General features: G+C 47.3%; 1 protein-coding gene across 1 annotated transcript in view; it reads right to left on the bottom strand.

Moving 5' to 3' along the window:
* Pde8a (phosphodiesterase 8A) overlaps positions 1-15,724 on the bottom strand; it is a 120,982-nt gene that overhangs the window by 6,873 nt on the left and 98,385 nt on the right. Inside the window, exons 12-18 of the mRNA XM_051148819.1 lie at positions 11,935-12,009; positions 10,180-10,250; positions 9,771-9,932; positions 8,194-8,245; positions 7,907-8,042; positions 6,421-6,619; positions 1,904-2,121 (exon numbers count right to left, since the gene is read on the bottom strand). Of these exons, the coding sequence (XP_051004776.1) occupies positions 1,904-2,121; positions 6,421-6,619; positions 7,907-8,042; positions 8,194-8,245; positions 9,771-9,932; positions 10,180-10,250; positions 11,935-12,009 (913 nt within the window). The remainder of the gene's footprint in view (positions 1-1,903; positions 2,122-6,420; positions 6,620-7,906; positions 8,043-8,193; positions 8,246-9,770; positions 9,933-10,179; positions 10,251-11,934; positions 12,010-15,724) is intronic.

Here is a 15,724-nt window from a genome sequence, read left to right as displayed (position 1 = left end):
TGCCAACATTTCCCTATCTTTCTCCCTCCATCTAGCTAAAGATAGAGGCTTACTGTGTAGTCTAGGATGGCCCCAAACTCATGGCGTTCTTGTATCAGGCTTCCAAGGCTTGGAATCCCGAGGGCATGTGCTACTGCACCAAGCAAGACTATTTTCTTTAAACCTACAGTCTCCATATTTGTTAACAATATGCCCTGCATGGAGGTACCTTAAGACCCAGAGAATTTTGGTAGCAGACCTTCTGGATAGCCTTTCCATTGACCGATGTTTTATTTTGATGTCCTCAATTTTTTAGTTTTGGAAGAGGTGATCCATATCATTTAAAATTTAAAAATACAAAAGGAATATGAAATAGACTCTCCAGCTAACCCTCCTCCCTGTGGTCGCCCTTTCTCTGTAGCCATTCAAAGTCAGTGGGGTCTCACACTGGCTAGCTCTGTATCAACTTGATACAAGCCAAAGGCATTTTATAAGAGGAAACTTTAATCCAGAAAATACCCCTAGCAGATTGGCCTATGGGCAAGCCTGTTGGGCATTTTCTTGATTAATGCTTTATTTGGGGGTGCTCAGCTCACTATGGGCAGAGCCACCCCTGGGGAAATGGTCCTGGGGGCTGTAAGAAAGGAGCCTGAGAGAGCCATGAGCATGCTCCTCCATGGCCCAGGCTCCTCAGAGATGGAGTGCTGTTACCTGGATGTGCTGGATGAAATAAACTCTTTTCTCTCTGAGTTGCTTTTGGTCATGGATTTTATCACAGCAACAGAAACCCTAGCTAAGACAGGGTCTTATAAGTTTCCATAAGAAAATTATACATACAGGCAAATATGACATGGTACAAGGGAACTCAATGAAATCAGAATACTCTTTTAAAATTCCTATATAAAAATTTCCGCCAGGATGTGGTCGCCACATGGCTTAATCCCAGCACTCGAGAGGCAGAGACAGGCCGATGTCTGTGAGTTCAAGGTCAGCCTGGTCTACAGTCCAAGACAACCAAGGCTACACAGAGAAACCCTGTCTCTAAAACCAAACAAAAAAATCCTTAAAAATCCAAATTAAAGTATTTCTCATGGCACTTTTTTCTCTCTTCATTGAGCGCTACTGTGTATTGGGCCCTAGATGGGACACCAAGAATAAACTGATGAGCTAAGACAGACACCTGAGACTCTGCGGAGTTTCCAAGTCTGAGCTGGAGGAGGTGCTGATGCCTGTGATGTCAGCACTTGTAGGGCTGTGACTGGAGGACTTCAAGTAAGGCCAGCCATGTAGTGAGACCCTGTCGCAAAACCTCTGACTGGATACCACCCAAAGCCTGTACATACTAGGCGAGTGCTATCTCACCAAGCCACAACATTTCTTAAACCTATTTTTATAAATGTGACATCTGATAAAGAACCTGAGAGTGAGAAATTCTGAGTTGCACGTAGTGTGAGGATCAAGGGAACAGCTTCCTCAGGGGAGGACTTGTAAGCAGACAATGTTAAAAAGTGCGCTGTGGCCGGGCGGGCGTGGTGGTGCACGCCTTTAATCCCAGCACTCGGGAGGCAGAGGAAGGCGGATTGCCGTGAGTTCGAGGCCAGCCTGGTCTACAAAGCGAGTCCAGGACAGCCAAGGCTACACAGAGAAACCCTGTCTCGGAAAAAAAAAAAAGTGTGCTGTGTACAGAAGGCCAGGGGTGTTCCAGGCAGGTGTATACATCAGCCTGGGCAACTCAGCAAGGCACTGCCTCAAAATAAAACTGTAGCTCAGTGGTAAAGTGTCTGTGTGCTCCGCATGCTCACGGCCTTCAGTTCATCTCCAGTGTGGGTGGTCAGCACTGCAGGGGGAGGAGGCAGTGGGGACAGTGGCAGTCATTACGCCGACAGCCCTGGTGCCTCTCCTTGGCAACTTACAATGTTCTCACCTCTCCATGTTTTTGAAGATGTTACATTTGTCATTTTCAAGGGTCAGCTGGAAGGCCAGCGCTGCATGGTGGCTCTCCAGCACAGCAAGGTCATTGTACAGCACTGCCAGCTGGCTTCCCGAGTTGCAAAGGAATGAGCTGGTTCGCCCAGGGTGATCCACATCGTGAATGGCGGCTGCGATGAGGGCGGCAACCTCGTCAATTGGATCTAAAGTTTCCTGAAAACAAGAACTCCTTTGAAAACCAGTGTCTGTGACACCAAAACAAGCCTTCACCAGAGGCTTCTCGCTGCCCTTTTACTTTAAAGTAAGAATTTCTCAGCCAGGTGTGGTGGCACACAGCTTTAATCCCAGCACTCGGGAGGCAGAGGCAGGCGGATCGCTGTGAGTTCGAGGTCAGCCTGGTCTACAAAGTGAGTCCAGGACAGCCAAAGCTACACAGAGAAAGAAACCCTGTCTTGGAAAAAAAAAAAAAAACAAACCAAAACAAAAACAACAACAACAACAAAAAAGAATATTTCCAATCTGGAGAGAACCATACTGTCTGAGCAAATCCTGTTCTCCTGTCTCTACTCTGAGGCGTCTGCACCTCTGTTCATGGTGAGAGGACAACTCCCTGACCTTCAGTCTCCTGCAAGGCACAGGAGGTGTGCTGTCAGCCTCTGTCCAGACCCTTTGCAAAAACAAGCCTGGAGCCTGGGATTTTTGACTTAGCAATATCATGCAAGTCAAAATAAAAAATAACTTTAAAATGAGCACACTTACAATAACTGGGAGCTAGTTTGGTGCTATCTTTTTTAGCTGACATAGGCTCTTGTGAGTTTGGTAAAATCTGGAATTTCCCCACCACTTTCAGGGCTCTGAAAGGTTTATATAGTTAAAAATTATTTCCATAGGTGTGACTCCTTCCTGTCCTTAGTTGTTTAGAGAGGGTCTCTCCATAAGCTAAAACTAGCCTTGAACTCTTGACCTAACCTTAGCTTCCTGAGGCTGGCATTGTGGGTATAAATCAGTAGCCACCTAGCTAGTTCTCTTCCACTGTTATCAATTATATACATTAGAAGAAGAGAAACCACCAGCTTTTGCACTTCTGAGTTAACATAGATGTGTGAGGCACTTGTTTCTATTGTTTACTTTTTTCAAATGTATGTGTTACTGTTTCCTCATTTCTGGGCTTTAGTACCCTATTGTCTTAATTCCCAAAGCTATTGTGGATGCTTATTGGTCCCCACTTCCTCACAATGTGGCCTAGGCTGGCCTTGAACTTCTGGGGACTCTTCTCAAGTCCTGGGATTACAAACATATACCATGCCTAGCTTTTGTGTGTGTGTAGATTATGTGCATGTGAACATGTATGTGAGTGTGAACACGTGAGTGTGCACAATGCATGTGGAGGCATGTAGAAGCCAGAGGCCAACCTCAGACGTTGTTTCTCAAAAGCATCTACTTGTTCTTTCGAGACACATTTCCATCCCTGGGACCTGGGGCTCAATGACTAGGCTGGCTGGCGACAAGAATCTACTTGTGTGAGCTTAGCAGTGCTGAGCTCCCAAGCGTGGACCACACTGCCACACCCAGCATTTTTATGTGGGTGCCCAGTGCTTTGCTAAGTTATCTCCCTAGCCAGGTCACTCTGTAGGTTTGATACACAGTTTTCCAAGTACATGCCTGCCCAAGTGTGAGCTGAGCAAGGGTGAACCAACAGACAGACTGGATGGAGAGAAGCCTATGAGGCCTCAGCCCTACAGAGAAGACTACAGGCCTCAGAGGGACGCTGGGAGGGAGGGAGAGGGCACACCTACCCGTGGTCCAGCCCTAAATGGTCAGCCCTGAAAACACACATACAAGTAACAGCATATGGACTCAACAGGCAATGTTTAAGTGTGTGTGTGTGTGTGTGTATACACGTATATGTATATATATGTATATATATATATACACACACACACACATGTACATATAAGTACATATATGCATGCAACAACAAGTGATGGGAAAAGAGGCCACGAATCTGAAGGAGAGTAGGAAGAGCATAAGGAAGGCTTGGCGGGAGGTAAGGTAAGGTAGGAATAGTGGCGCACAACTTTAACCCCAGCACTCGGGAGACAGCGGCAGGCGGATCTCAGTGAGTTCGAGGCCAGCCTGGACTACAAAGTGAGTTCCACAGAGAACCCTTGTCTCAAAAAACAAAACAAAACAAAAAATAAATAAATAAATTTTTTGAGACACAGTCTCCTATAGATCAGGCTGGCCTTGAACTCAGAGATCCACCTACCTCTGCCTCCCAACTGCTGGGATTAAAGGCATGCACTACCACCTTAAAAAAGTTAAAAAAAAAAAAAAAATCTGTCATTTTGGTATTTCTTTATGGATCCGAGTTTTTCCAGACATTAGTGATTGACAACCACTAATTGTTAAATTCTAATTTTGTTATGATTCAGGATTTACAGCCTCTAAACTGAGCTTTGAAACATTCTACCCTAGATATTTAGGGACCAGCAAGACAGCTCAGCTAGTGAAGAACTTGCCATCCAGCCTGAACTGAGTTTAATCCCTGAGACTCAAAGGCTAGAGACAATCAGCTTTCAAAGCTTGTCCTCTGACTTCCATATGCATGCTATGGTGGGCATGCATGGCTCAAATGTGTCTCGTGTGTGTACAGACACTGATTTTTTAAAAGATCACACTTGGGGTATTCTATAAACATGTGAAAATAAGGTATAGATCTAATAAACTCATAAAGCAAACTCATTAAAAATTCTGTAGTTACTTACTTTACGTAGGGATACTTTATGGCATGAGTTTCAATACACACCTTGATTATCATTTTAAGCCAGGCCTGGCTGTGTGTATCAGTAACTGAAGCATGTGGGAGCTAGAGGCCGGAGGATCAGGCACGTAAGACCACCCTCAAACAACACAGTCTGAGGCCAGCCTCAGCTACACAAGATCCTATCTCAAAAAATATGTATATTTTTAGGCTAGCTTTAAATATACTTGTTCAAAAGCCACAAACTACAGCCAAAAAAAAAAAAAAAAAAAAAATTGTTCTTTAGATGCTGTCACTTTAACCCAGACAGACACATACACACCCTCCTCCCACACACACACACACACCTCCCACACACACATACACACTCCCTGGCCACTTGTCTCTGTGCTTAAGGAAACCGACTTACTCCACCTGTGGTCTTGGTGATCTTTAGAAGTTAGCTCTCTCACTTGCCCAGCAAGCACACAGCCTAGAGTTCGATGCCTCCTAGTTTTGCTTTGTGATAAAAAACTGACCAAAAACACCTTGGGAGCTGGGTGTGGTGGCGCACGCCTTGAATTCCAGCACTCAAGAAGCAGAGGCTGGCGAATCGCTGTGAGTTCGAGGCCAGCCTGGTCTACAAAGCGAGTTCAGGACAGCTAAGGCTATATAGAGGGACCTTGTCTCCAAAAACCAAAACCAAAAAAACACCTTTGGGAGGAAGGAGGTGTATTTTACCTTACAGCAGATACACCACCACTGAGAGAAGCTAAGGGAACTTGAAGCAAAACCCACAGAGATGCACTGCTATTGGCTTGCTAAGCCTGCTTGTACACCTCAGGACTACCTGTGCAGGGTAGCACCACCCACAGCGGCCTGGGCCTCCCATATCAGTCATTAATAAAAAAAAAAAAAAAAAAAAATGCCTGAAGCCATGCTAACTGGCCACTCGATGGAAGCAACCCCTCCACTGCTGTGCCTTCTTCCCACAGGACCCTAATTCATGTCAAGTTGGCAAAAACTAACCCATATTAAAATGCTCGACTCCACATTAAGAACAATAAACTGGTGAGAGCAGGGAAGGAAGGACCTAAAGACTTAGATCTAAGAGGCCTGATCCTCTGCAGGGGCAGAAATTCCATCTGCTCAGGCCTGTCCTGCAGCAGTACAGCCTGCATTTTCTCCACACTCAAGTTTATGTGGATAAGACTGTGTGGGGTGAGGGTGGATGCACCTGGCCCTTCATGGCTGCAGCCATTCTTGTCCCAGGCAAGTGCTCCAGACCCTGTGCATGTCTGAGGCACAGGGAGGGAACGATGAAAGAGGAATTCATCACGGCGGCCATGGGGTTTGAGTTTGAATCTCTGTGGCAGTCATGGTCAGATGTGCTGAACACAATGGCAGCACTGTGATCCTGCACCAGAGGGGCGGAGCGAGAGGGGACCTCGAGGAGGTGAAACTGAAGGAGCTCTGAGGTCAGATGGCCTGGCAGTGAGGGGAAGAGGAGTGGGGCAGCAATGACCTCAGGCTCACAGCCAGGTGAGGATCCGAAAGGGGCGGAAACTTCCTCTCCTCCAAAGGGACAGCCCTGTCCCCTTGGTTGGCTCGCGGAATGGCGGAGGCTGTAGATTCATCTGCAACTGGTTTCCTCTGTGTGCCAAGCTGCACCCCTGAGGACTACTAAGTGGCTACCTTCCCCTGCAGCGAGGGCAGGAGCACCGACCCCCCTACTGCCCTGCCAACTGCAAGCACACACCCGAGCTCACCTTCATCTTGTCTCTGGAGAGGAAGTAGGCAGTGGCGTGGAGCACGTCTGCGGAGTGTGTGGAGTTGTGGTAGGGGTTAGAAGAGCGGTAACTGGCTTCGATGGTTTGAAACCATGCTCTCAGGGTTGCCTCAGAGCACTGCAGGAATTGGCAGATTCCAAAACGAGCAAACGTTTTGAGACCCAGATAAATCAAAGGCCTGAAAAGAAAAATATCCACAATATGAAATAAAGCAAAGAACCAGGGTCCTGAGCTCTGAAGAAATTCAGGCCCAACCAGCAAATTCAAGGCAAACCGGCCTGGCTGCACAGCCGTTCACAGGCAGGAACCACAGGACAGTCTCTGCCTTCTTTGGCACCTTGCTTTGCTGGGGTGAAGTTTCCCACTCTGCTTGCATCTGTGCAATCTCCAGAAGCATCCTTTTCCCAGGGACACGCTCTACCTGCAACCCTATTCTCACATGCTCCTGCTGACATCCTATCTAGAGGAAATAACCACAGAAGTGACTGTCAGCCAGAGACAGGCACATGTCAGGTGGCCAGCTGCCACCAAGTAAGGCCCTCCTTAGAAGGCACTTTGATCTACTGGGTAGGCTTGGAAGGTTAAGAAGTGAGCCCCACAGACGCCATCTCTGAGGTCTTTACAGGACTCAACCTGGGCTGCCTTCCACACTGCACAGAAGCGATGGTTCAGCTATGTAGCCAGGTGCTCAGAGGCTCACTTACCATGCCTCCCTGCTGCTTGGCTGTGTGAAGTAGAGTCTCAGTGTAGACAGGTCACCCAACACCCAACAGGATGAGACCTGCTGAATCACCCCACAGCTTAACAGAGCCACCTCTTGCAAAACCCGACCGCCCTCCTGGCTAGCAGTGGCTGCAGATGCCTAGTCCTATGTGCCAAGACTGTGGTTAACAGCTTTTACTCAGCAAAACCCAAACTCCCAGTCTGCAACCATAGGCCAATGAACATAACTAGGGTGGAGTGTGCAAGTGTGGGCCACTGACATGGTAGCCAAGACCTAGACAAGTTTTTTTGTTTGGGGTTTTTTTTTTGGGGGGGGGGGTTCTCTGCATAGCCTTGACTGTCCTGGACTCACTTTGTAGACCAGGCTGGCCTCAAACTCAAAGCGATCCGCCTGCCTCTGCCTCCCGAGTGCTGAGATTAAAGGCGTGCGTCACCATGCCTGGCCTGACCCAGACCAGTTTTATCAAAGGTGTGACCAAGCAGATTGGCTCTAGGCTTTGCAGCAGGGGACTCTTCATTGATAGCTCATACAGTGCCACATACTGGAATTAGGAACTTGTGTTGCAGAAAAAACCCTGCGATTTGAGGATGTCTAGCAAACTCTGCCTGGGGCCCACTGACTCAGGGCAACTTGAAGCCCACTGCTCCTTCAGCCTCGGTCCCCACCCAAGGAGCAGCTCTGCACACGCCTGTGCTGCTCAACTGGCTCCCTGCCCAGGCCCTGGAAATAAGCTCAATATACCTCTTATGGGTAGCTGCTTCTAGCTCAAAAATGTCAAAGTCCCAGAGTTCTTCATTTTCTATGGCCATGGCGATCCGTGGTGGGACATCATGGAGGGAGATGGAGGTGGCCACATTGCTTGACGATGACTGAAGGTCTGCGAGGCGATAGAATTTGTATCAGAAAGGCTGTTTTGTTCCTGAGGCTTTATGGCATAACCAGAACTTACTGGTTAGACCAGTCATCGCCAGCATTTACCCTCAACTGCAGTGTTATGGTGACCTAAGAAGTAGAAACAGAGAACTTACTTTTTGTTGTTGTAAGAACATATTCATTTCCTGAAAACCTTCGTAAGCCATCCTGGTGAAGGGAAAAAAAAAACAAAACAACAAAAAACCATGGTCATGTGGTCTTCTTTCCCCCTTGGATAGCCCAGATGGTCAGCCCCAGAGGATAAGCCCACCACAAGGCTGCCCCATCCAGCAGGCTGACCACTGTGACCAATCCCCAAATTCAGTCTCTTCTCGGTGTTGGGCTCTACTGCTGGAACCCAGGCTCAGGCAGGGTGACCAGTGAGGTGACCAACATACCTACCTTATTCCAGGTCTAACTAATGGCCTAGTGGCAAGCGCCCACTGTCCTCAGTCTCCCCTGACTCCTCTGTCTCTGGAACACTTCTCTCTCATCTTCTGAGCTGGCTCCTCCCTTGTTCCCTGAGTACCAGACCAAGCACCCAGCACCCTCTATTCCACCATCTGTCCCATCCACTCGCTCTCACCCACCCAGACGCTCCCACACCACCTTCCCCATACTGACCCCTGACGTATAGGCCATAGTTAGAGATTACCACTGAGGATCACCCTACCTGCTAGAACTTACTGCTCAAACCTCGTTTTTTTAAATCAAGTGACTTCAGAGAGTGGAAATTGGGAGAGAGGAAATTTCATTCCTAACTAAGGCAGCTGGTAGAACAACGGTATGACTGACCAGTCTTCCCATGCGAGAGCGATCCTCTGGACTGTATGTACCATGCCTCAAGGGCCCCTTCCCTATGAAGTGACCCAAGGGCTGGTGGGAAGCTCTGAAGGTGAGGCTATGCCCACACCTCGGCACTTTTTTAAACATATAAGGAAGGAGACAGTTTTCTTATTTTGTAGTTTGTTGTGTAGCAGTCAGGTTAAGGTGTGTGGTGTTCTGTTTATTTGTTTTGTTGTTTTCTTTTTTTGTGCTGGGAATGGAACTCAAGACTTTGTAAATGGCAGGCAAGCACTCTACCACCGAGTGACACCCCTTCCACTAATATCAAACAGTTGATAGTTTCTCTTTTTTCTCAGCTTTTAAATTTAAGACAAACCGGATATGGTAGTGTACACATTTCATCTCAGCACTCAGGAGGCAGAGACAGGCAGATCTCCATGAGTTCAAGGCCAGTCTAGTCTACCTCAGCAAGTTCAGGCCAGCAAGGAACTTTGTCTTGTCTCAAACAAACAAACAAAAACAGACAACAAAAATAACACTTTAAAAAAAAGTTTTTCAAGATAGGGTTTCCCTGTGTAACAACCTTGGCTGTCCTGTACTCGATCTGTAGACCAGGCTGACCTTGAACTCACAGAGATCCGCCTGCTTCTGCCTCCCAAGGGCTTGGACTAAAGGCATCAAAAATAACACTTTAATAAAACTAAAATGTCTTATTTAAATAAATGACTTGCAAAACCCTAAGTGACGCTAGAGAACTGGATCAATGGACTGCCTAGCACATCGGTCCTCTCTTCTGGTCCAAGCTGCGGGTTCCCTGAAGGTAAACAGCAGGTGGCTGCTAGTCCAAGCATAGTTGAATATAACCCCTGAGAAATCAAACAGGAGTAGCATGGGCAAACAGACTTACAGACATTAATCCCCCAACGAGGTCGGTGGCATGAGGATCATCCTCTGCATTAAACTGTGGTGAATATAGCTCAGTAGTTCTCAGAATCTCCAGCACACGATTCAAGGCTTCTGTCACAGGCATGGGACTGTTTTCCTGGGCATCGCTGATAATATTGATTACCTACATCAGGGAAATTGAAGACTTAAGTTTTGTAACCTTGAGAACAATACAAGAATGAAGCTGGTAACAGTTTGTAATTTTGCCATTATGTTAATAGTCTTACAGTGTCTCTGTCACCTATCCTTTATTCAGAGGAGACAATATTATACAACTGAAATAGCACTCTTATTGTTTTCAGGTCCCTGTTTTTTGTCAGAGAAGCAATTCACTGGGGTACCAGGGGCTTGCATACTCAGTGAAGACCAACCTTAGTGATGGGTGCCTCAATCATCATAGAATGTATCCGGGCCAAAGAGGAATGTCTTCTCTGATTGGAAACTGTGGAGAAGGGGTGAGAAATCAAGGCGTGCGTAAGTCTAGACACTGAGGGCTTTATGTCCTCCCTTCACAGCCGTCCATGTGTGCAGCTGCACTCAGAATGTAGAGGAGTGACTGCACACTGGCTGAGCTTCCCCTCCTGTCCGCACATGGCAAACCTGGGCTCTGTGGTTTGCAGAATATTTTATCCCGCTGTGACCCTTGAGATTATGAACTGTAAAAACCTGTCTCTTATTTGATATGGGTGAGTTCTAACACACACCTTTAATCCAAGAGCTTTTTTGTTTTGGTTTGGTTTTGACTTTTTGAGACAGGGTTTCTCTGTGTAGCCTTGGCTGCCTTGGATTCACTTTGTAGACCAGGCTGGCCTCGAACTCACAAAGAGCCACCTGCCTCTACCTCCTGAGTGCTGGGATTAAAGGCATGCGCCACCACTTGCCAAGAGCTTTCTGTACACGGGATTTAATAAAGTTAACCTTAGATCAAGAGCTGGAGCAAGAAACCAGCTGATGGCAGGGACAGTGATGGTGCACTCCTTTAATCCAGCGCTCTGGAGGCAGAGGCAGGCGGATCTCTGAATTAGAGGCCATCGTGGTCTACAGAGTGATTCAAGGACCCCCAAGGCTAAATAGAGAAACCCTGCCTTGGAAAGAAAAGAAAAATAAGAAACCAGCTGACTGCGATTAGAGAATGGGGCGGGGGGGGGGGTCTTTGAGTTGAAGTGTATTTAAGGCATCTTGTAGAAGTAGAAGGAGCTTTAGCTCTTTAGCACCTTGGCCTTTGGCTTTTTGAGCCTTGAGCTAGCAAGTGTATGGCCTTGGGCGTTGTTTATTTGTTTGTTTTGCTTTTGGTCTTTTCCTCCTGGGCTGTCAGCTGAGCTAATGAGCCTTTTAGGCCTTTTCCATCCTGACATGAAAGAATTGAGTACGTAGGTCAGCTGGGGTGCTTTCTCTGCCTCTCTGAGGTATCAGGTTTTCACCCCAGCATCTGGCTTCTGAGTCTTTATTGGTAAAATATAGCGATTGGGATTTTCATTTAAAACAACACTGCTTCCTTCACTTCTAGGTGCTAGGATTCACATATGACCCCCATGGACTGAACCTGTGATGTCACAGGCCAGAGAGAAAACAGAGGGAACATTTTAGCAAGTCAAAGCCAAACAAGCCCTTTTGTGTCTGCAGCAGTCGGGGCCTAGTTAGGCCTCTCGCTGCTCTCCAGGGGAAAGACGGTCTGGAGGACATTCCATGTACCCTCTGTTCCAGTATAAGGCAGGAGTGATGGATTCAGCCTTAGCACTAATGGAAATCAAATCATTTCTCCTTTACATTTCCAGGGTTCTCTCTAGTGCTCTCCTCCGGTGGCTTAATCTAGGCTAATCAGGCAGCAAGACTACAGGCAAGTTTTTGTTGATCATGTCCAGGCAAGGCTCCTCTGAGACTAGGGAAGCCTGGACAATGTGCAGGCAGGAAAAGAATGTTCCTAGAGTGCCGTGTCGTGAACACCCACTCTAGGATTACAAAGGCCGGGAAGGATTAGAGACTGTCTGACAACAAGGTGCTTCAGCCTCAATTTGCCCTCATGGAAACTGAGGCCCAAAGAAAGCCAAGGCTAATCAGACCAGGAGGCAAAGCTGAAGGTTTGGGGGTCCTGGGCTCAGGGTCTGCACAATCAGGCTGCCACTCACCTTCACTTCTAGAGGAAACTGCTTTGGGGTCCATCGAATTTTTCCTCCTGTCTTTATGCTTGCCTGCCTGATTATCTGTGGAAATAATTAAACTACATCTTTACAGAGATGTAAAAGACATCAAGCTCAATGATAAAGCTCACAGGTGTAAGAACTGGAACCCACTTCAGACACCACAGAAACCAGCACTGTGCACAGGAACAGACCACATACATACCTGGGTTTTGAAAAGATTGATTTTCTCAAAGCTTTACAGAGTCCAAAGACATGAAGAAACAACCAAAAGAAATGACCTCAGGAGAGGCTCTCCTAGTGTAGTTAAATAAAACAGAGGGATTTTTATCCTCATTTACCTTTGTCCCGAAGAAGAAGAAGAAGAAGAGAAGAAGAAGAAGAAGAAGAAGAAGAAGAAGAAGAAGAAGAAGAAGAAGAAGAAGAAGAAGAAGAAGAAGAAACAACTTTCTTTTCTCAGCAATACCCTGGGAGAATGTTCTTCTCTTTCCTTGGGTCATATATGGAACATAGTTTGGGGTACAGTATGAGGATAATTTGCCTTTCACTCTGACTCCCCTTTTCAGTAAAAATGCCACTGCTATTCTCAGCTCCAAATAGGAGTTCTATGAGTCCTCTCTAGCCCTTACTGCATATGGTCACTTCCTGCCTGCCTTCTGTGGATGCCTCATGTGGTGCTGAGAGCTCAGTGGACAACAACTTACACCCCATCTCACAAACGGAGACAGAGCAAACAGCGGTTGAGTGCAGGGAGTGGCAGGGTAGACAGAGTCCACTCCTCCCAAGGAGTGACGGAGCTCTCTGCCTAGCTTGGTACCTTTACCGGATTCTTTTTCCTCTGTCCAAGGCATGATCGCAGCGCAGGCCCCATGTGTTCTTCCATACCACAGAGAAGGTTTTGTGGTGCTAGGAATGGAACTCACAGCCTTGAGTGTTCTAGGTGAGCATGCTACCACTGAGTCGTATTTGCAGCTCTGCTCTTAGCTTCCTGACCCAACATAGGCCGGAGCCTCTTCTCTATGTGCATGTGTGCAGACTTGCAAAGGCTGCTGCTGGCCTCTTTGTTGCTAATGTCTTACTAGACACAGCAAGCCTCTTTCCGGCTACTTCTCTCCTTCCTTACTCCTCTCTCTCCTCACACACCTTACCTTTCCTTCCTTCAGTCTTTCATGCCTTCCTCTTCCTTGGCCCCCTATGGTATTTCCAAAAGCTAAGTTCCAAAAGTTCTGGCTGCATTCCTTTCTCCTTTAAGCAAACACACCCTCCTTCACATTAAAAACAAAAAACAAAAAGCCAAAAAACTAACAACAAAAACCTCTGGCTGCTTCCAACAGCACTTTACCCCATTCTCTCCCAAGTCTCAGACTTACACCTTGGTGGGCCAGTGGCCATCTGCATATGGACATTCTTCAGTTTCTGCAAGGTAACTCATTATCCCAGATGAGCTTATCCTTTTCTAACTCTGCTCTTTATCCCCACGCACTAGGCGGGATCTACCCACTTGACCAATTCTCTATTGGCAGCCAACAGAACTAAACCATGCCATCAGATCTTTCCTAACCAAACTCAGGATCAGCTTCCAACTCCTCAGAGTGGCACACAGAACCCACAGAGCCAGTCCCGACTCTCTAGACGCTTTAAGGAAGTTTTTATGTTGTGTCTGTCCATCCCCCAAACATCCACACCTTGGTATAAATCACTTAGAATATGCACTTCTCATGTTGCCATCTTTCCCTTCCTGTGTCTCCTCACCCCATCCCATCAGTGTAGGGTCACAGCTGGCTTTACTGTCTGTTTTGCCAACTGTGAACAATCTGGGGGCAGAACTGTTTTTCCTGGGTGGCTAGGAACATACCTACCACACAGCAGCTGCTCAGTAAATACTTGCCTGCTTCTCTTGACACCTGCATTATCCTCTGCACAAATGGAAGGACTGCTGAGCAGAATCACTCTGACCCTAGTGCCCTATTCAAAATCCCGGTAGTAACTCCCAGGCCTTCCCAGGCAGGTGCAGTCTGCCAGAAATAGCCTGGTCTTTAGCTTGTCAGCCCACCTACTCCTACTGTGTCCCTGTAGCTCTTTATCTGCAGCCCTGGGACAATGTTCACCCTGCAGGTAGAAGAAGATGGGGCTGAGTACTAGGTCTTTAGGTCATCTGGGGTACGTTCTCTGGCCCCTTCTTCTTCCTTTATTTTGCCCCTCAGTCCACAAAGCAATGGTCTCACTTTACAACACGAGCTCACAAGGTATTGCCTCATCATAAGCCCAAAGCCAACAAGGATAAAAGATATGGGCCAAAACTTCCAAAATGGGTGTTTTTCCAAATATTCCCTTGCAGTATTAGGGATGTGAAAATGGATATGATACAGTTATGTCCTCAGTAGGTGGTGGTCCAGTGGAAAGCAAGGCAGGTGAACAGAACTATAGTAGTAATTCTGAAGTGGAGGGAAAGCTGGAGCAGAATGCAGCAGAAAGCACCATGATATCAGGATGGGGCTGTGCCAAAGAGGAAAGAGAGAGCAAGGAGACTGAGTTTCCACTGAAACACTTCAAGGTACTTTATCTCTATGTAAATCCTAGAACCTCTGCTCCCAACACCCCAGCCAGGATTGCTGTTCCTACTGTGTCCCTGTAGCTCTTTATCTGAGGCTCTGGGACAATGTGCACCCTGCAGGTAGAAGCAGGCCACACCCTTGAGCCCTTAGGGCACACCCAGGAGAGCAATGAGGACACATGAGGGTCATTCCTAAAGGCCATGAAGAAGTTCCACACCCAGGGTCCTGCTCAATAGTGTGGTGTTCAACACATAACACCACTCTGATATGGTACCATGCCTGTACATGGAAACAAACTCCAAATAGGCCTCTCCATGACCAGGGCTTGGGCTTAGCACCATCTGTGGCTTAGCACCATCTGTAGCTCTGCTCTTGGTTTTCTGTTCTAGAACACACACTCTTTAACCTCTGCTCATCCATTCAGGGACATTAGCATTTTTGTGGCCTGAAGGACAACACAAGGAATTCTGGAGCAGCAGTGTTGGGCAATGAAAGACAGCGGCTCCAGTCAGCACCCTGATTGCATGAACCCTTTGGCCTGGAAGCAGGAATTCCAGTATGGATACGAGAAAGCTGAGTCCAGGGATCTTACCCAACATACCCAAAGGTTACTGTGCTGTGACCCTGGCAGACTGCCAGTGTGTACGCTCAGACTCAGCAGAATAATGAGAAGTGCCAACCTGTCAGCCCCATGCTCCCCGGCCACTTCCAACCTTAGAGAATAGTACCTGCCACCTTCCTGAGAGGCTCTGCTTGCAGATATACAAGAACCTCAGAGAACTGTGATGTGACATCCCTAAGCAGTGATCCCAGCCCTGGCAGTGCATATGACCTGTGAAGTATCTGAGGCCTACCCCTTCTACCTGAAGCATAGCTTGTCATGTGACAGCAAGCCAGAGCAAAGGTTATACTCCATGATTACAGCCACTCTGTGTCTTTAGTGAGCTATAGCACTGTCTGAAAATTACACATAGGCTAAGAAAAATATGACATGTGCGGGGACTTATTTTTTCTAGACACCTAGATTCTTAGTGTCCTTTCTCTTAACTGGGGAATGCCAGGACCTCCCTTTACAGAAGAGACTGCCTTGCACCACACATGAGTAGCAGGTGACCTAGGCCTAGTCAAATGATCACCTATCCAGAGTCTGCACAGGAGGAAGGTCCTGAGCCTGGAACTCTCCAGAACCAGTGGTGCCTAACTATGCTGTTCCTGTGGCATGG

Source organism: Acomys russatus, chromosome 7, assembly GCF_903995435.1.
Source record: "Acomys russatus chromosome 7, mAcoRus1.1, whole genome shotgun sequence".
Taxonomy (NCBI): Eukaryota; Metazoa; Chordata; class Mammalia; order Rodentia; family Muridae; genus Acomys; species Acomys russatus.
The sequence above is the reverse complement of the archived record's forward strand: the minus strand, read 5'-3'. Positions and strand labels throughout refer to the sequence as shown.